The sequence below is a fragment of the Labrus bergylta genome, chromosome 1 (genome assembly GCF_963930695.1).
Source record: "Labrus bergylta chromosome 1, fLabBer1.1, whole genome shotgun sequence".
Lineage (NCBI taxonomy): Eukaryota > Metazoa > Chordata > Actinopteri > Labriformes > Labridae > Labrus > Labrus bergylta.
This window is the reverse complement of record NC_089195.1, coordinates 29,813,641-29,835,060: the sequence shown is the minus strand read 5'-3', so window position 1 is coordinate 29,835,060 and position 21,420 is coordinate 29,813,641. Positions and strand designations below refer to the sequence as shown.

Sequence of the window (21,420 nt, the reverse complement as noted above, 5' to 3'; positions counted from 1 at the left end):
ATACTAAAAAATAATTAAATACAATTCAACAGAAAAGAACCCAAAGTGCACGATACCCAACAGACATATATAACCCGACCATCACAAGAACCATCATAAGAACCCAGGCAACACAAGAACCCAGGAAACACAAGAACCATCACAAGAACCCAACAACACGAGCTGAGACCAAGAGAACCAAAGATTTAAAAATATGTAAGAAACTAAAAGAGCTGAAAGCAAATCAAAAGATAACAGTAATAAGAAGGTAAGAGCAGTAAAAGAAATAGAAACAAGTGGTAAAAGGATAAAAAAAAAAAAAACTATAATATTAATAAAAATAAAAAGTAAATATAAATATAAAACATAAATAGACAAAGTAAGTAAGTCTTTGTCTAAAACTAAAAAAAGTCTTTGGTTGAAACAGCATTTGAAGATTATAATTAGTAATCAACATAGTTATAACAGTATAGGAACACAAAGCTACAAAAATGAAACGCTTTGCTTTTTTATAGATGGCAAATACCACATTAAACAGTAACCCGTGAACGCAACACATTCACGTGACGCATTACGTCGCCCCGCCCCGCCCCGCGTGGAGCACGTCCAAGTAGCAGTCACATACATGACTCACACATTCACTTTCTGAGCGTCCTGGCCTCAGAGGAACACTTCCCGTCTGTGTCTTGAGTCGACAGGGAGCAGAAATGGAGAGCGGTTCGTCTTCAACCGGGGACAGCGGACTGGACCGGGCTGTCGGTCTGTGGCTGCAGTATGACCAGGTGAGCAGTCCTAACCTAGCCTAGCCTCACCTGCTGTGACTGTAATGTTCCACTGTGCCACTCAGAAGTGAAATGTTAAGTGTCGCGATATGATACAAAATAACAGGTCCCATTCATTTCCGCTCTTGAATGTCTCACAAGATACATTTTGCTTCATAATAATGTTTTGTTACTGATTCCCCGGAAGTCCCCAAAAAGCACAAAAACGAAACAACTCCTGCACGAACAGGTAAGTGAAAATAGTTTTTGTGCACACAGGACATTATCTTGTTTGCACAAATTATCATCTAACCGGTTCCGCATTGGATTAAACGAATTTAGTAATTTTCCTTTCATGATAAAAAGTCCACACAACAGAATGATAATCACAAAATATTTACTTGAGTTACAATTCTGTTCTCTTTAAGCCATTTCCCCTTTTCCCCCTTTTTAAGCATTCTCAACTTACTTCTGGAAAGCTTCATCAGAAATACACACAATAACATGCAAAGGGAATTATGAGGTTTTTGCAATAAACATACTAAAAGTCTGAATTTATCACAATAAATAAAATAAAGTTGGATGACTCTCCTGCTGACTGTTTCTGATATCATGCATGGTCGTTTGTGCACACGGCACTAGTCTGGTTTCATTTTCTGTTTTGTTGTTTCACAGATAGGAAATATGTATTGCTTTGTCTGTTTATTTCCTGTACCGTGCAGCCCTAGTTAGTAGCTATCACAGAGGAAAGTTCTGGTTTAAAGATGTTAAACACATATCATTTAGCACGTCACATGTCCTCAATCTATAATTAGTGAATTTGCAGGTCTCACTAAGTTGAACAGCACAAGGCTAATGTGACTTATCATCCATCCAGACATCGATCCTTCACAAAGACAGTCATTCATGGCTCTAAAGAGAAATGGGACGCCACCAATCAAGTGCCGTTAAAGAGGAGACACTGGCTCATCAGTCTGCAGATAATTGTGCATAGGAAGCATGATCAGCAGCCAATTCAAACAAGAAGCCTCATCTGAACTTATTTCCTGTCTGTATTTAGTTGTCATTTCTAACCACAGCACTCTATGAAAGTTTTGATTTTTTTTAGACAGTCTAAATATTTTTAATTCACTTTTAATGAACATACCTGAAATGTGTTTGTGAGTCACACAGAGGAGCAGATGTCCTCTGTGAAACTGACCCCAGCTGAACATGATCTGAACAAGAGCTGAAACATTGAATGAGCCTTTATGTTCATTTTCACTTTCTCTTCATCTCATGAGAATGAAGGACTTGAGTCAGCGTTTCTGTTGAGGTTCAGATCTTTGCCTGTTAAGCGAGTTAAGTTTGCAACTTTTGTCATCCAAGAAAAAAAACTTGCTTAACATTTTGATAATCAGTTAAAAGTTTAAGATACTTAGAAAAATGAAATCAGCTTTTTTTTAAAAAAGAGGCTTGGAGCAAGTTTTGGACTACTACAGCTCTGACAGGAAAAAGCAACATTTTCATATAAATAAGTCAAGTTAAGCTTCAGGAAATTGCTTTTACAGTTTGACTATTTTCTTATTTCCTATTGGATAATTCAGCCGACCCTGAAAGAACACAGACATAACAATAGTTGTTGCTTTCAACAAAGGGGAAACCTTTCAAACCATTCTGCAGCACTAACAGTTACACCAGTCAGATACTGTGTTTCAGACTTCTCTAACACGTTCTCTATCTGTAATCTCCACTCGAGCCGTCACAATACAAGAATTTAAATCTTCAAAATGATACCAGTAAAACATCAAACACTTTTGAAATCTGTTAGATCACCATGGCAACACAGAAGCTGTTTTCCTAGGCCCCCCCATATATTGTAACTTCTTGTTTTTAACTTACCAAAAATTGCAAACCAAGTCCTGCACATGCAGTTTAGACTCCTGCTCTGCTCTCTTTCTGTGTTCATGAGACTTCAGTGCTTCTTTTCTGGATTGTATTGTTTTGAACAACGTGGTTTGAATGTCGTCTCTGCATCATTATTCTAGTTTTCAATCAAGGATGATAATTAATGTGAATGTCTATGAAATGTCGGTGTGTTTTTCCTTCCCAGAACCCAAAGACGGTGTCCATGGTGCAGGCGCTGGTGAAAGAAGGAGCAGTGGAGGCTCTGAAGAAATGTTTCTCCTCCAGGATGGAGTTTGGTACGGCAGGTCTGAGAGCACCCATGGGCCCCGGCATTTCCTGTATGAACGACCTCACTATCATCCAGACCACGCAGGTCGGTTAATGGATAAACTACAAGCCGGCCGCTCATGAAGCCTGGAGTCACATGCGAAGGCAGACAAAACACATTATTGATTCTCGTTCTGTGCTGTTAGACTCCAAACTCTCGTGATCGGCCGCATAGCTCACATGTCACCATCTCGTTACCCATGACTGTAGATCTCAGACATTTCCTGTTTCCTGTTGCTTGTCCTTAAATGCCCTCCACTTCCACGTTCAAAATGTGTTCTCACATCCTCCAGTCTTTTCTCTCTGACAGGGTTTCTGCCACTATCTGGAGGAGAGTTTTGAGAACCTGAAAGAGCGAGGGGTTGTGATTGGTTATGACGCCCGAGCCCACCCTCCCAGCGGGGGCGGCAGCAAGCGCTTTGCCAGCCTGGCTGCGGCTGTGTTCATCAGCCGAGGGGTGCCGGTCCACCTCTTTGCTGACATCGTCCCGACACCCTTTGTGGTAATCACTTCTTCTTCTTCTTTTATTTCCACATCTGGGTTTTTCTTTTTTTTTTCTTTTTTACATGGAAGTCACAGTCACAGCCCACTCTGACCTTTTAAAACATGAAGTCAGATCAGTTTGTCTTGTGTCATGTTTTCTACAGGGACAGGCGGCTCAAGCTAAAGGGCAAACTCCATTGGAAAAGCAAACTCTGCCTTCACATAGCACATGTTGCATAATGCACGTATGGTTCATAGAGTTAAGCTTTGGTCAAGACAAGAGGGCACGATTCACAAACCTTAGTGTCTATAAAACCTAAACGTACAGACAGATCAAAGTATGAAACACAAGGTCTGCAGGTTTTTATTTATTTTAGTTTTTTTAAGGAACACAGCCTTTAAAGATATGGATGCATATTTGATTTTCATTAATAAATTGAAGTCTTTATTTTAGACTTCACTCACTGAAGTCTAAAATAAAGAAGTGTGTATGTCACAAGAAGGAAGTAGAAGTGGTAGAGTGATTGTAGAGAAGATCTGTGGGCAACAAGCTGCATGAAGTTTCACTTTCAGTAGAAAGGAAGAAAAAAAGTACATGCTGTTACTCACTGCTCAAAGTCGGGTCAAACAATAAAGTCATATTCACACATGATTTGATGTTTATGTTTGAAATTGGCATGATTACTTGCATTTCAAAACAGCCTAGTAAGGAAAAAAATACATGTTTTTGAGCTCCTGTTAAAAGTGGATTGAGTTTTTTATTTAGTGATGTGTTTTTTCTACATCTGTCAACATTTATTTTTCTCACATCTTCCTCATGCACAATACACTGTATGTTACACATTTGTCTAGAATAATATTTAAAAATGAACATGTTCCCATCCTGCTCCCTGCAGCCTTTCACAGTGTCTCACCTCGGGCTGTGTGCTGGAATCATGGTGACCGCCTCCCACAACCCCAAACAGGACAACGGCTACAAGGTAACACCTTTAACTCTCTCTCTCTCTCTCTCTCTCACACACCTCATTTATTTCTCTGATTGGCAGTTAGCTTTAGCATTTAGCATCATACGAATAAATGGATCAATGGAAGCAAAGGGGAGTTTCTGTGTTTAGAACATCACAGATATTTGTTTTCCTAGCCTATTTTCAACTTCTTTGAAACTCACATTTCAAGGTCTTTTTTTCTCTTATAAGTCTGAAACAGAAAATTATGTTTTTTTATTTTTTTTTTTATGATCAGACATGAAAAGCAATTTGCAAACACCAGAGAAATGGTTTGGCATAATTTTCTTCGGCAGCATATTTGATAAATAATAAGTAAAAATAATCAGAAGTCTTAATCGCTGGTTTAAAAAACAATTACGGCCCTCACATGATTTTATCTGCCGTCTTCTGCTTTGTGTGCGTCTCAGGTGTACTGGGAGAACGGCGCTCAGATCGTGTCTCCTCATGACAAATGTATCGCCAAAGCCATCGAGGAAAACCTGGAGCCCTGGCCCAAGTCCTGGGACACAGAGGAGGCCCTGAAGAGCCCCTTACTCAAAGACCCGTACCAGGACATCCACACACAATACTTCAAAACCATCCAGAACCACTGCCACAACAGGTGCTCTTTAGAAAACAACATACAGACCAGTTTAAACCATTTCAAATGATACCGTGTTGAATTGAGGACAAACGAGGTCACTGCTTTGACTCTGCTCTATCTTTTTTTTTTTTTTACAGGGACATAAACAAGAGTTCAGAGGTGAAAATTGTGCACACGTCCGTGCACGGCGTCGGCCACACATTCGTTCAGTCGGCTTTCAAGGCCTTTGACCTTCCCGCTCCATACGCTGTAGAGGAACAGAAAGATCCAGACCCTGAGTTTCCCACCGTCAAATATCCCAACCCGGAGGAAGGAGAGGGAGTCCTGGTATGTTCTGAACATTTTACACGCCCTCATACGTAGACTAGCACTTTTCAAAAACAAGTTAGAAATCATGAAGAATTTTAAAAAACAGCAAAAAAAAGTAAAAACAAATCCACAAACTGACAAAACATAAAAGAAGACAGAGCATTAAAATAGTTGAGTCAGGAAGCAGCAAATGATGACTTTCATAAAGTCGCTAGGAGAAAGCAATGACATGATTTTGGTTCATTGTCTCAGTTGACAAAGCAGGACTGCGTAGCTTTTGTCACCTGAGTATCAAAACATAGCTCTGAGTCAAACATGACCCCAAGGTCGTGAGGTCATGTTTCCGGGCCGCTTTGTAAACATTATCAGATGGGAGAGATTACTAATGTAGCTAGTTCTGCTGCTAGAGGGAGTAATTAAAAGCTTGTGTGTTAAAGTGTGTGTGTTTGTGTGTGTGTTTTGCAGACGCTGTCCTTTGCGTTGGCAGAGAAGGAGGGGGCCACCGTCGTGCTGGCAAACGACCCTGATGCTGACCGACTCGCAATTGCTGAGAAACAGGAGAGGTGTGTATTTGTGCGTATATGATAAAGGATTTTTTAAGTTAAGAATATAATGATTTCATACTAAAACATGCTCAAAATGTTTAAGTTAGAGAATAGCGTTGTGTGTTTCCATGCGAAAGTGCAACAGGAAGTTTTTTTTAAACTGCACTCACAGTGCTTAAAGCGCCTTTCTATTAGAGATGATTTTGGCGCCCCTGTGGACAAAGCGGTACCTCTTAGCTCTTTGCTGATTTTGTCATGTACATGTTTAAGTTGTGTTTTTTTTTAGCTAAAAACAAACTCATCCTGCATCCTTTTAACAGTTAAATGTATAGAATGTATCATTTAATGACAGTGGAAGTGCTCTTAAGATCACAGATTAGTGATGTACAGAGCAGATCTTTTATTTTTGACATCTCTCTCTCTCTCTCTCTCTATCTCTCTCTCTCTCTCGCTCCGTGTCAGTGGACGGTGGAGATTGTTCAGTGGTAATGAATTAGGAGCGTTGCTTGGTTGGTGGATGTTCCGCTGCTGGAAACAGCAAAACTCCGACGCTGCTGCCGTGAAAAACCTCTACATGCTGTCGAGCACCGTCTCATCCAAGATTCTGAGAGCCATCGCTGTCAAAGAAGGCTTTCACTTTGAGGTAACAACATCAAGGTCGAGATATGTTTTTATAAATGACACCTGGCAGAAACGAGACATAAAACACTTAATGCATTTCATTTTTCCAGTTTTCAGTAAATCTGATTTTGCAAAGCAGTGCCATCCTATTCTTTAAGTGACAGTGACATTTAAGTGACAGTGCAGCTAACGGCTGAAACAGACAGTTGTGAGTTCTCTTTTAAAGGTAGGATACTGCTCATGTTGCTATTTCAAACTCACTCACCACTGTTTGAACAGGAAACACTTACAGGCTTCAAGTGGATGGGAAACAGAGCCAGAGACCTTTTGGACCAGGGAAAATCTGTTCTGTTTGCCTTTGAGGAGGCCATAGGTATGAACACACACACACACCCAATTGAGCGATTCCTCACTGCTCATGGTCCTGATTAATTCCTTGTGGCATGATGTTATAAATTATCTGCGATGTCACAAGCTGACTATTTGAATCATCCTAAAATATTGAATCTGGGGGAAATCTCTGTCTTCATTTTGAGAATAAAATCCTGAAGCCAGCTCCATAGATCCAAAAAAAAAACAGCCATGCTTGATAAGCCATTTAAAAAAAAAAATGAGTCACGCCTGATGTCTTGGGTTGTTTCATCAAAACCAGGAGTACCTCTTGTAACTTCTACAGTTTGATCTGCAGAGGGGATTTTCCATCTTGTGCCTAAAGCCGATGTTGCTCATTTATCAGCCTGACATGAAGCAGAACATGTTGACTGAAGAGTGTTTGCTCTGGTGTTTTCACCTTCTTGGTTTCATGTTAAGTGATTAAATCAATCATTGAAATTCAAAGAATGTGTGAACATTTCTGACATGATAACTGAGCATCTTGTTCTTGGTTATTTGAAGATTTAACCGTGGACTCTGCTAAAGGTCGTTCAGGGTCGTTCAGGGTAATTATAACAAAGTTGTTCACAGACCCACATGGCTTTAGGGCGTGTCTGTTTAACATGATCATGATGCTCTAATTGGAATTGCATGCCTTTACATGAACTGTAAAATCAAGTTTGTATTTAAGCTGGAGCTTAACACAAACAAGGGGAGAACTGTGCATGTGTGTTTTGGTGTTTTCACACATGCACAAAACTCCTTACAATTTCCCAAACTTTTGGGGTGAGCTGCCCCGTCTTTACACAAACTTTTCCTGCTAGCCCCGATAAGAATTTCAGCATGAGGCTGCGGAGAGTCGATGTGTGAACACAGCAGAAATATGATGTTTATATCACTCGAGTGGTGCCATCATTGTGCACATAATGAAGCTGCTACCCCCCCCCCCCCCCCCCCCCCCCCCCCCACTCACACACACACACACACACACACTCCATACAACAGATGAAAACTTTGTGTTGTGAGGGTCATAATTGGATATGCATCTCAGGAAGATTTCAGAGGCAGGCTGTCCTGACATTTTCTAGAAGTTGTTCTGGAGAGCATGTGTGAAAACAGTGTGTGTGTGTGTGTGTGTGTGTGTTTCAGGGTATATGTGCTGTCCCTCTGTATTGGATAAGGATGGAGTGAGTGCTGCAGCGATAGCAGGAGAGATGATTTCCTATCTGGCCACTAAAAGCACAAGCCTTTCTCAGCAGCTCACCGCCGTCTATGAAGAGTAAGACTCGTGTGCATTTTGTATCACAGTAATAGAAATCAAGAGTCAAACTACAGACTGTAACTCTGTCTCACTGTCAGGTACGGCTACCACATCACCAAGAACTCCTACTTCATCTGCCATGACCAGAATGTGATCCGCAGCTTGTTCGAGCGTATTCGCAACTACAATGACCAGAAGGACTCGTATCCCACTGAATGTGGCCGCTTCTCCATCTCCGCCGTACGAGACCTGACCACCGGCCACGACAGCAACCAGCCTGACAACAAGGCTGTAAGTCAAACACACGTCCTACATGCGTCCCCCCAGAGCAGGAGTCTATGATGTTTTTTGACCTGCAGTGTTCCCAGATTTTAATTTGCCTGCAGTTAGAGATGACTGAGACTTTATTTTGTCAGTTTAGTTCAAAATGAAAGTAAAAGGTTTGAAATATACAAGATCACAAATGGTTTGAGTTAAAAATAAGCTTTGGTACATTTCCATACTAGTGATGACTGAAATAACATAGATTGGGTCGTTTTAAAGCTGGTGGTGGCAAATAATATCAACATATTGACACCTTGACAACCTCAGTAGCAGTTTTCAGCTAATTTTTGTCGCTGTCCAGCCCACAGTTGTACTGCTTCGGTTCATTCGCACCTCTGATATAGTTTTTTTTGGCTCAAGCAGGCAGCTGTTTTAGTATTGCCCTGTAGACACCTTCATGCTACCAGACTACCTGTGGGTACAGTAGAGCATTACGCTTCTACAGTATAGAGCCAAATAACTCCCTCAGGAGTAGCTAGACACCGAACGGAGCAAAAGACTTGCATTCGCTTGTTTGCCAGAAACACAACTCCAAATGTTACAGAATTGTTTTTCATATCTGGATGTGTTCATAAGATACGATACAATTTATTTCTGTATTGTGTGGCATGGTTTTATAACACTGCCCCCAAGTGGTCACAACAAATCAGCTTTCATAAAAACCTGACCTGCTGGTTTTTAGAGTGAACTAAAACTTGACTGAGGAAAACTTCAGCGCCCCAAATCATCAGGTCCAAGTTTGTAAATGGACTTGAGCTTGTAGCGCTTTTCTAGTCCTCTGACTACTCAAAGCCCTTTTACACCGCAGGTCACACCTACACATTCACACACTGATGGCAGAGGCTGCTATAAAGAGACCATCAGAAGTAACTAATCCCATTCACACACATTCCAAGCCACCGGTGAAGCAGCGGGAGCAACTTGGGGTTAAGTCAACAGACATGTTGCTGCAGGAGCTGGGGATTGAACCCTCGACCTTACGACCAATTTAGCCACAGCTTATTATTATTATATATATTTTTTTTTTCAAGCCCTTCATCTGTTCTTCATAACAGAGTTTTTGTCCGTTCTCGTGTCCCAGGTTCTTCCCACCTCCCGTTCCAGTCACATGATCACATTTAGCTTCTCCAATGGGGGCGTGGCCACCATTAGGACCAGTGGTACGGAGCCAAAGATCAAATACTACACTGAACTCTGTGCTGCTCCTGGCAACAGGTGGGTAACCACAGAGACACTGATTATATGTCGAAAGCCTTTAGGGTTGTATATTAAGGTTATTTTGATTATACTATAAAATCAACAAAAATATACATTATAAGATACTGAAATTACAAAAAAGGAAACAGAAAAGTTGTGACCTATTACTTCCTACAGCTTGACTTTTAGATCCAAATATCTTGACTGTAAACTGTTACCCCAGTTGTCACACCACAGTAACTTCATGATGTCATTGTTTGTTGTCCTCTCTGGCTTTTTGCCTCGCCAACAGTGACGTGACACAACTGAAGAAGGAGCTGGATGACCTGGTTGAAGCCATTATTGAAAACTTCTTGGAGCCAGAGAAGAATAAGCTGCAGCCCAAGCCGCAGTAGCACTTCATAAAAAAAAATACAATCCCCTCCAGGACCGGCTATGACTAATATCTCTGACCAGCTTCACACACAACGTCTTAATGAATTCAGAAGGGATTTACGCCTAAACACAGGCTTTTATTTTTATGTTTACAGCTCAGCTTATCACTATTTCATTCATCTTTTTTTATCCAGTTGGACCAAAAACTGATATTTAATCATGACTCTGCCTTTATTTAGATTCCCTGCAGGCTAAGGGCAACGCCTTACACCGTGTCCTAACAGCATGCAAGCGTTATATGTCGCATTGCGCATGATCGCACAGAGGCTTGTCAATACACGGTTTACGGTAAGCCGAAAAAAAAAAAAAAAAAAAGATCCGGTGGTGTTGACAGTCAGTCAGAGCACACCATTTCAATCGTGGATGTGGATATTATTAATGCACCACTATCTCCACTTTGTAAGACAAGCTAACAAGTTCTGTTGACTGAGAAAAGTGAGTGTCAGTGCAGTTTAGAGTCCCCTCCTTCCTCATTCCTCGTCCGTCTACACGAGCAACACAGAGGAAAATAGAAACGGGGCGTCGTCCAATTGGAAACAGTAGAATCGGGCTGATTTTGTCGCTTAATCTCGCTCGCGTCGCATGCTGTTAGGACAGGCCAAAGCCAGGTTTACATCCATCACAATATATCTCAAAAAAATTGCCTTAGCTTGAGATCTGAACAACAGCTATAAAACGTTATTCCTGCTGCATGTGTTTCCTTACATTCATTACTTTTTCATTCATTCCACACTTCCACATCTGTAAAGTGCTGAGATGAAGCGTAACAGAGAAGTTGACGAGAAAGATAAAACGGGTTTAATTTTAAAGCTCCTGTGAGGAACGTTTTGTTGTGTCATTTTTGGCGCCCCCCTGTGGGCAAAGCAGAACCTAATGTCTTTGTTAACCTTGTCCTGATCATGTTTAAAGAAATGTTTTTGATCAAAAAGTCTCATTGTGCTTTCTTTCAAAAGTCAATTGTATCGCTTATTGAGAATCTTAGATGTGGAGAAGAAGGTTGTTTTGTAGTTAATCACTTTGTCTGACACTTACAGTGCAGCTGCTTCAGGCCATCAGACAGCTATACAGAATCATTTTACTGATTATCTCATCAGCTGTTGTAGCTCTTTAAAAGGCCTCACAATTCATTTCAGTCTGTTTCATAACCAGCTAAAAACTCCTCACAGGAGCTTTAAACTTACAACTGTGATGATGTTGTGAACTGGTATAATTAATACTGTAAGCAGAAAGTTAAAAGTGAGGTGTCACAGTTAACTATTAAATATATATTTTAATGTGTTGAATCAGTACTTGATGTGAGTTTTCTGATTTGTAAAATGACTCTGCCTTAAAGCTTAGAGCACCACCAAGTGGAGAAATAGCTTATTACCTGATAAGATAATAAAAGTTAACAGTTCAAGGGACCCTTTAGCAGCAGTCCGTTTTCACAACTACACCCTTTGACCTCACAGTAATTCATTCTAAACAGAATCTCCACTTTCCCAGTGTCCCTTTAATTCATTAAAAAAAAAACTGCTGGCATTGTAATTTCACTCAATAAAAACGGCTTCCAAACTGTGCATAAGGGTATTAAATGTTGAGGTGTACTGTATTACACGCACACAAAATCATGACGTGCGGCACGTCTCTTCTGCATCCTCCTGCCCCGCATGCATACAGCATGCATCTGCCATGCCCCGGCAGAGTGTGTATAGAGGAGAGGAGGGAGGTAGAGTCTGTCCTGTCTTCTATAATTAACTCAAACTAGAAACGTCGTCTGCTGCGGGGAGATCGTCCTTCCTCTCCCTCTGCGTGCGTTTATGAAGCCGCACATACTGGTTCATCTGCGCACATCAAACAAGACTGCCGTGAACAGGTAAGGAGGCTGTGAGCGGAGTTAATTCTGATATATTGCTGACAATATCATCAATGCCCTTAAGGAACAGCATATGTAAATACTGCGTGCGGTGAGGTCTGCGTAACCCCGTGCGTAAAAATCGCTCGTTCCGTGCGTAAAAATCGAAATGAACCGCTAAAGTCGGGCAAGTGAGGCTGCGCTCCACGAGTATAACATCTCATTCTAACTTCCGTTGCTGCTCTGGTGCAGAGGACCGACCGACATAGCGTGCTGCACAGTCCCAGCGGGTTTAGATTAAAGTAGAAGTGTATTGCAAGGTCAAATATGAGGTACGTAAGAAACCGCCCCTTCAACTTAAACGTTTTGAGTCTTTACCTAATATGATCTCAACGTTTTATAACGTGGTTCCTTTACCGTTTCCCACAAATCTCTTTGAGCTGATAAAAGACAACAGTCATACAGTGTTGAGAATGTCCTTTACGTTTGTTTATGTTGGATGGAAGGAGGGGCGAGCTGAACCTCTATATCTCTCCCTCTCTTTGGTTGACAGGCGGCCGGCCAAACTTGATCCTCATAGTTCAGCTGTAATGTGTATGTGTGTCCTTGTGTAAATGTCTAGGTCAGAATTCAAGCCATGTGTTTCTGGTTGGGTAAACAACACCAGGTGGTCATTTTGTAGTACCCTCCAAATGACCCTGAGGTTTTCACTCTAAACCTTTAAAGATTAAACATCCAGGGTACACATTTAATTGTATCTCTTCCTCTGTGTTTTAAAAATTCCCCTCAAAATGTTTTGCAGGTAAAACCAGAGGCAGACACTGACTCGGGCACCTGCCATGGAGGGGCTCTACTTCGAAGTGAAGCCCAGGCCAGGGAGCTCTGAGAAACCTCCTCTTCATCATATCTCAAACCCGGGCTCCAGTCCGTCGCTTTCCCATCTCTCCTTCTCTTCGGTGTGTTCTCAGAAAGTCACCTCTGCTGAGAAGAGGGTTACAACATGGGGAGGACGGGTAGTGGACGAAGCGGAGTTAGAGGAGGAGGTACGGTACAGACTGACATTGATCGGCTCTCTGCCTGTGCACCCGCGGACCACCATGGCCATGCTGCCCTGGGTGGTGGCCGAGATCAGTCGGTGTCACTCTGCAGAGAAGGAACCGGCTGCTGGGTCTGTAAGTCCAGGTGGAGGACAGTTGGACCCCTCCTCCTGTAGTCACACTGTTCTTCTGTGTGTGTCGGCCTCATGGGTGCGGTGTATGTCCGTTCTTGGAGAAAAGGTCGTGTGGGACCCGCTGACGCACACGGTGCTGTTTGAATGTCGTCCTCACCAGGTGACCAAGCTCCTTCACAACAGCCAGGAGCCCCGCAGCTTCGGCTGCCTGGTCAGAGAAGCTCCAAACTGTGCCTGCTACGTCTTCCAGTGCCAGGACAGCACCAAGGTAGGTGTGTGTAAATAAGTGAGAATAGAAGTTTCTCATACATGTGTATAAAAATAAACAAGAATGGCAAATGTACGTTATAAAAACAAAGGTTACAAAGGTGAGGGTAAATGTGCCTGCTGAAGCTGAAACTAAGGCCTCAACGAACAACATGATTGGATCTGTCAGAAAGAGGGGCACATTATGAACAAGCTCCAACTGTGCCAAATACTCCAGCATCGTCACGCCGGAGCCGAGGAGGATGATGTTTGATACCAATTATAGCTGCATATGTCAGCCATGAGAAAAAAAAGTCTGGTAACTACAAGACGACAGACAAACAAATTCAATCATCTGATCTCCAATGGCATTTTAATCAATTCTGTATTATTAAATAAATCAAGATTTACAGGCACATGACGAAGTATATCACACATAAATATATCCTCACAAGCTCAGCCAATAGGCATGTCAGATAAAAGAAATTAGAGCAGAAAATAAACGCTGATCAGGGGTCTGTCTGACAGAAAATCTCTTTATATATGTTTTAATAAGTGACCAAAAATACAGGCAGTATTCAAGATTTTAAGATTAAGATTTACTTTTATTGATCCCGTGAGGGGAAATTCTGTTTTTACACTCTGTAAGTCATGCAACACTGCTCATGAGCCAAGAGAGAGAAAATCACACATTTTATATGCATGAGCACTCTGCAAGTCATGCAACACACACACAAACACATAAACACACACATTCGGTGTGACCGCGTAAGCATTTGTCATGACATCCCTCTGAGGCCTCACTATAGAAGTGTGTGTACTGTGCCACAGTGCTCCCCTCAGCAATGCCAACAAACACATTCCCCTCGCTCCGCCGTGCCGACCAGCACACTCCTGACCTCAACACTTTCACCTATCCTCCACATGGCACACTCTGCCAACGGCCTCCGAGCAATTTAAAGCCGCACGCAGCTGGTGTCCCGAAGCCGCGCCTGAAATCGATAGCTTCTTCAACCCCGTGCCATGACCGACATGCCGAAGACTTCAAACAGCCAGCTGAAAAAAGAGACAACAAACAATACGTAATTGGAAACTTAATCCGAAGAAGTCAAAATATTAAATGCATGATTTTCTCTCTCTTGGCTCATGAGCAGGTTTCTGTGCTCACATAACAAATACCTGCATATACTGTAAATAAATGAAGAGCCAGCATGTACTGTAAATAAAGCAGAGTGTGTGTATACACATCCCTACATCCACTGTTTGTGCTGTAAATGCACACATGCAGATAAACATGAACTTCAGTATATCTTTCATAAAGGCTGTTAGTTGTTGTGATGACTGTGCAGGTATTTTCTTCACTGAGAGTAATTGCACTTTTTGTTTTTACATGAACTGAACAGGATGTGGAACATAGTTACCATAGCAACCACTTCCTGTGGCTTGGTGTCACTTTTGATATATTTGTGTTTGTGTGTGTGTGTGTGTGTGTGTGTGTGTGTGTGTGTGTGTGTGTGTGTGCACAGCACTTTCAGGAATGTGGTGATGATGTCACTCTGACCACCTGTTACTCTTGCTCTGTCCCACACACACACACACACACACACACACACACACACACACACACACACACACGCACATTTACATAAACCCTTCATGAGAGTTTAATCATTGGACACTGCTCTGTTTTCTTTATAAGATGTTATTAAATACAGTAAAGGTGTAGGATTAATTGCAGTGAACAACAGAAGGGTTATTATGAACATGCCCGGCCCTTCAGAGCAAACCCAAACACACACTTCTAATCTACTAACATAATCATGCACACACTTAACACACACACAATCACACTCTGCCTTTCTCTTTTTTTCAAGTGTGGGAGGTGTATGCAACGAGCAGCTACATCACAATTTCATATTCAAAACATTCAGATATTTCTTTTCAAGGCTTGCATTACAACAGTCCCCATGAAATGAAAAATACATTTTCCTGTTTTTTTTATTTTTTACTCATTATTTGAGTTTTAACATCAAAATAACAATATTTTATTTTCTTATAAAACATTTTACATGTCTGATGAGTGATGACTCATCCTGCACTTAGGGACGTTTACTAATGTTTCAGCCAATTAAATAACTTTGTTGAAGCTAATAATCCAATCAAATGAATCCCAACATATTATGTACCGCCTTCCACCTTGTGATTGTTTCTATCTCGTTTCAGTTGGAAATAGGGCATCATGCCTGGCAGTTAGCTACTCTGGAAGTTTAGTTTCATGGGGACTTTAAAGCTCCTTGAGGAACTTGAAGTCTGTGTTGATTTGGCGCCCCCCTGTGGGTAAATTGGTACATCTCATCTCTTTGCTGATTTTGCCCTCTACATGTGTAGGAGCTGTAATTTGACATCTCATCCTGCTTTTACCTTAGTTAAAAGTCAAATATCTCCCTCATCAAGAAAAAGGCTGTTTCAGCAGCTTTTAGCTCAACTCTGAGTCTGACACCTTCCTCCCCACATGTACCATAGAGAAATAATCAATAATCAATCTTTTGGCTGACCAATACAACCAATTTCCATGTATAAACTTTAGCACTGAGTGAACATAAAATCTTTGTGTGTAAAGAGCTGCAGGCGCCGACATTGTTGTCGTCATGTGCAAACGTATATCTTGAAGTTTAATACACTTTTTTAGTACACACACTAATTTCAGCATAAATCTAACTTATTGAAATGGTTTTATTTTAAAATATGCCATTTTTAAATAATTTGCAATTGTTTTGTTTTTTTAAGGGAACACACGACCCGCCTCTTAGTGTCTTGCGACCGCCCGAGGGGTCCCGACCCCCCCTTTTGGAACCACTGTATAAGCTAATACCTAATGACAATTTAGTTTAAAAAAACAACAACTGGTATCATATAAATGTTGGAAATTATTTATTAGTCAGCAATATTTTAAACCCTGAAGAGATAAAGAGAAATGTCTTGTTGGATTTCAGCTGCTGCTCCTGAAGTGAAAAGTTACCACTTGGTGTCCCCACAGTATTTACAAAGTTCACAGTGTTTCTGTGTATACAATACAGGTTATTGGTTTGTTTCAGTGCAGTTACTAACAGTTTGTGTTCAAAAAGCCACTTACCCCTTAAGTTCTGTCTGTTATCATTTAAAAAAAAAGAAAATTTAGTTAATTATTTTTCATTCAATATCATTCAGAATCATTATTACTTAACTTACTCTAGTGAGTGAGACCAAATGATAAATAGTTTTTCTTACAAAAATGTACTAGTATGTACACAATATTCAAATATTCACAATTATAGATACTAATTTCTGAAACTATCCGGTTGTCAACCAGTCCACATTTGGCTGGTAAACAGTTTTCTTATCAACACTCACATCTTATTTGAGAATATACCATTCAATGACCACAAAGTATTAGGTTTTTTTTTTTTAATATGTCGCAAACTTTAATATTTTCTTGTAATTGTTGTTGCTTGACGATAAAAATCATTTTCATACACTGTGAAGTCGCTCTTCATTAGAAACTGCTGGTACCTAGTCATGGTTAAAAAATACTTTGACATGGCATAGTTTAGAGTTGTTTTTTTTAATTATAATTTGACAGTTTAAGTTGCTTGATATTACAGTCAAAACAGGGTCAACTAGTGTCTGAGGTATTTCTCCCATTCCTCAAACAGTTTGAAATCTTCTGGGTCATGAAGGTCACTCCCAGCAGCAGTGCATCCCAAGGGCATTAATAACTGCTGAACTGTGCCTGCTGTGCCTCTGGACAGGAAACACTGTGTATATATATATACTGTGTCTAAGTAGATTACAGACACTATCTAAAAACAATCAAGTAACGGTAAAGTGGAAACCCCCCCCCCCCCCCCCTCCAAAGTGTACCGCCTAAAGTTTGACTGACCCGGGACAGGAACTGTGTCCACCCTTTTCTCTCAGTTTATTGGTGGAATAAGCTGCGACAAGTTATTCACAGTTTGCCACAATCAATCCGGAAATGTATTAATATTCCTTCAAAATAAAAGCACATCACAGTACTCCTTAAGCGATATCCGTATAAAGCGATTGGAGCGATCTTACTTTGAAAAATTTTCAAACCGGATGAGCTGTAGCTATTTTGTGTGGACTTGACAGTCAGGATCCACCTCGGGCTCCAGGGAGCAGCGAAATGAACTTTCCAATGCAATGATATTGAAGAGTCCCACACTTGTCAGGAGCGAGTTGCGGGAGGAAAGTTATCACACACGGGTCATTGTTTTTTTGTGAGAGTTTATGGCGGATGGGATGAAAGCCCGACTCCAGCGACTGAACTTGTTCAACAGCAGACAGCAGCAGAGAGATGTAAGTGACGCTAAACGAACAGTTAGCTGAAGCTTCACGGAGGGACTTCAACAACGTTAACATTAGCTTCACTAGCATAGCGTTTTGTTTGTCGTGTTTAAAAAGTTAAGTTTCTTGAAGTTACAAAACAGTCGTTACATGTTCAGTACAGTTTCCTCATCACTGACGTTTCAACATTACATATCAAGTTACCTGAGGCGTGTTGTCTTAAAGTCACATGTGTCTGTGTGTGTTAAATTAACTTTAACATACTTGGGGCTCTTTTTGTTGTTGTTGTTGTTGTTTCTATTAAATGAATATGATGTCTGGGGGTGTTTCTGTGTAGTTTTGGTCAAGCAACGTCGTGTTACCTTAACTGGTCAAGAAGTAATGGGTGGAAAATGTCATCCCTGCTGGTTGTAAACACTGAGTCTCACCTAGATTTATACAGCTAGACATCAGTGGTGTAGTTCAGGAGGCTGAAGACACTTTAATCATATTGTCAGCTGAAGTTAATGCCATTTTTTTTCAAACTTCCCATGAAGTATTGTTCATGCATGTACAGAGATCAGTAAGTGCATGTTTGACAGGTTATTAAATGGGGATTTTAGCCCAACCTGTACTGTAAATGATGCACATTATTTATATGCTGCCAGCCCTTGTTACAAAATGTGTGGCAGGGGACTGAATAATAAAGATAAAGATAAACTTTATTGATCCCCCATGGGGGAAATGTTTTGTGTTACAACAGCTCAAGAAAACAGGAAGCAGGAGTATAATTATTAAAAATAACAAGAAGTTAAAAATCGAACATATTTACATCCGTTAAATAAAGGGTGAGAAAAATACAATAATAGAGTAATACAAGGTATTTACACTTCCACTTGTTGAAAGAGTTATTTGTTGTTAAATATTGATGTGAGTGGTGAAGAGTCTGATTAAACAGTCTGACAGCAGACGGGATGAACGACCTGCGGTAGCGCTCTCTGTCTTGCAGGGTGGGTGTCTCAGTCTGCTGCTAATATTAACACATCTTCCACTTTGTTAGTAAGTGTGAGTATTTGCAGTTAAAATAATCAGTAGTTTTTTTCAAAAGGTTTATTTTTTTTGGCTTTCTATGAGTTTATTTAGAGACAGGACAGTGGTTAGAGTCAGATATCGGGGAGAGAGAGAGAAAGGGGGGGGTGAAGGAGCCACAGGTCAGATTTGAACCTGGGCCGGCTGCCTGGAGAACCACAGCCTCCGCACATCGGGTGTGAGCACCAACCACCAGACTACAGGCGCCCCTAACAACAGTATTTGTTTTAAAAAAATGTATCTGTAATGGTTAATCCTGCTTTTTGCCTGGAGGTTAATTGACGTACTAACCTTTAGGGTTTTCTACTGTCAGTTATGAAAACACTGCTTGTGCTGATGTACATTTTTCACACTTTTCTTAAATGTTCTCATCAAATGACGAATTGAGAGGATAACCTGCAGGTCATTCAGTAATGGAAACAAACATCATCTGTTTTCTACAAGTTCACAGTGTAATGTGTCTCTTAGGAACCTGCACAGCATCATCATGAGGATCTCTCCTGTTCGTCTTCGTTCATGGTGTTGCTCAACATATCTGTTACAACACTGCATGTTTTCTTTCTCGTTTTTAAATGTTTCTCTCCTTGACTGGATGCTGGTTCTGTTAAACAGTGGCTTATTGGCTGTCAGACCCTCAATGAAGTGGCATACGGGAAAATCCAGTCTGATTAGCAGTTTGTAACCACGAGCCAAAAGTGGGTGTATGTGAGTGAGTCATGGCGATATCACCTCCACTGCCATTGAGCTCATCCCAGGACTTCACTCCTGAACCAGGAGGCAGCAGGCTTTGTTCTTCATATGAGTCACGTATCTGTGTTAAGCTCTCACTTCTTTCTCTTACATGACATCTAAATCCTCGTCTTGAGGTGAGAGACCCAATATGGGAAAAATCTTGAATTTTTGCATTTGCCTCTTAGTTTTCTGATTAAGATTGGGATGACAAATAGAGCCTTTTCTTATAATAGCTTTTAATTCATAGTCACTGTGTTGGAAAAGTGGAAACCAAAAAGTGAGATTCATTTTGCTTGAATTACAAATGTTGTTTGTTAGAAATTCTCCAAAGTGACTTGTTGCTAAGCTGACGTATAACTTCTACAAATTAAAACAACTGCAGTCTGTCTCATCTTGTTAAAGTACCCTGGACTGTATTTTGATTTTGGAAGAAAAACAACTTTTAAAAGTGATAGGGTTTAATGATTATCCAAACTAATTGAGACTGTTGTTTGGGTTTGAAATGTCCCTTTTCCCTCTCTGGCATACTCTTTTCTTGTAATCCCCTGCGTCTCACATGTTTCTCCCTCCCTCTTCATGTGACACAGTCGCTGCACTGTTGTAAAAACATGCCAGTAAACTTAAGGCACCTTCCTGTCTTTATATAACCAACAGTCTGTCCCCGTCAGATGTGGGTCTGCTTTTTGTCTATTTGTCTAGCAGTCTGTGTTTTTTCCTTCTCTTGCCTCACCTGTCACCCTGTCAGTCTTGGAGCTTCACTCTAAACACTCATGGTCTTCTAAGATGGGATCACTGTCGTAATCTGTGCAACTTCTTGACCTAAATATTTCTTCGTAAAGAGTTCATTCTGACTCAGCAGAGCACATTGTCAACAGCTCCCTGCACTGTGTCCCTGGTCCTACTAGAGTGATGTCAGTGTGTTGGACTTCCTTGTGGTTGACCATTTTAGTGACCCAGTGACACATCCTGCACGAAGACTGCTCCCAATCAAGAGGATTCCCGTCAGTTGTATGGCTCCTGGACTTTGAACTTCAGGGAGCTATGGCCATGCTCCACAAGTCACAAGACCAGTGCAGGATGGGAACTTTAGTTGGCCAGTCATCCTTGTTGATTTCCTTGGCTGGCTAGTGTGTCATTTGGCTTTCAGTGACAATCATCTGTAACATCTATCCAGGCCTAAGCAAGTGGAATAACCATTCAATCCAGTGTGACAGATTTCCATCACAGTGGACAGATCGCATCTTGTAGCGCAGTATTTTGATCTAGAAAATGAAGATAAAGTTGTATGTTTGCTGTGTCAGGTTAAGTGGCACATAACAAATCAACTGGAGCAATGTGTAACCAACACAGGATTGTTGGCGTTAACCTGCAAGGAGGACAGGCAGTGGTAGTATACCTAACGTTAGCCACGCACCGCAAACCAATTTGACATAGTTGGCCACAGACGCTATGATCTCATGTCTAGTTGTGTTGATTCAATTTTGCTTTTTTTGGAACGTTTTCTTAACTTTAATCTAGTTGACAAGTCTCAGTTCAAATTTGCATTTAATCAACAATGTTGCTTGGGTCATCCTTTGTTTTATCTTTAGTGTTTGTTGGCCAAACATCTTCTCATGTCTACTATTGCTAAGTTAAAGGGGACACACAGTTATACTCCTTCAGTCTTGTAAGAGGGATGATAGATGGTTAGAAAGCCCAGAAAGAGAAATGCCAGTTAAGCCAAAGACTAGATCAAGTTGAAATGATGCAGACACATTTTTTTAATTTTATTTTATTTTAGGGCGTTTCACTAATGTGAGCCTAAGAGTGATGCTAACTGCCTATACCCTTCACATGATATCCTCGCCTTTATGCTCCTTTACAAACACAGAAAAGTTGATTTTGTCCGTTGCACTGAAATGCAGCTTCTCTTTTACCTGTGGCACTTGTGTAAC

General features: G+C 41.0%; 2 protein-coding genes across 5 annotated transcripts in view; both read left to right on the top strand.

The window, feature by feature from the left end:
• Window positions 1-566: 566 nt before the first annotated feature.
• On the top strand, window positions 567-11,019 carry pgm2 (phosphoglucomutase 2). Its single transcript, XM_020641912.3, has 13 exons — window positions 567-761; window positions 2,833-3,000; window positions 3,265-3,456; window positions 4,334-4,417; window positions 4,852-5,045; window positions 5,165-5,354; window positions 5,802-5,899; window positions 6,344-6,524; window positions 6,782-6,875; window positions 8,024-8,153; window positions 8,234-8,426; window positions 9,541-9,674; window positions 9,949-11,019. The coding sequence occupies exons 1-13, from the start codon at window positions 687-689 to the stop codon at window positions 10,049-10,051; spliced, it is 1,836 nt and encodes a 611-aa protein (XP_020497568.2). The 5' UTR covers window positions 567-686; the 3' UTR covers window positions 10,052-11,019.
• Window positions 11,020-11,795: 776 nt separating this feature from the next.
• The window catches only part of tbc1d1 (TBC1 (tre-2/USP6, BUB2, cdc16) domain family, member 1), a 47,366-nt gene continuing 37,741 nt past the window's right edge, over window positions 11,796-21,420 (top strand). Inside the window, exons 1-2 of one of the 4 annotated variants that reach the window (XM_065958835.1) lie at window positions 11,796-11,946; window positions 12,728-13,364. In XM_065958835.1, the coding sequence (XP_065814907.1) occupies window positions 12,765-13,364 (600 nt within the window). In that variant the 5' untranslated portion in view covers window positions 11,796-11,946; window positions 12,728-12,764. Of the gene's footprint in view, window positions 11,947-12,242; window positions 12,258-12,727; window positions 13,365-17,498; window positions 17,699-21,420 lie in introns of those variants that run through there. The other 3 variants (XM_020641869.3, XM_065958840.1, XM_065958851.1) reach the window with 3 other exon arrangements.

Excerpts from the sequence above, each read along its gene's own strand:
- pgm2 (XM_020641912.3), top strand. The coding sequence starts at position 687 with ATGGAGAGCGGTTCGTCTTCAACCGGGGACAGCGGACTGGACCGGGCT. Across the intron at positions 3,457-4,333 it reads TCGTCCCGACACCCTTTGTG|CCTTTCACAGTGTCTCACCT; the intron begins GTAATCACTTCT and ends TGCTCCCTGCAG. Across the intron at positions 6,525-6,781 it reads AAGAAGGCTTTCACTTTGAG|GAAACACTTACAGGCTTCAA; the intron begins GTAACAACATCA and ends CTGTTTGAACAG.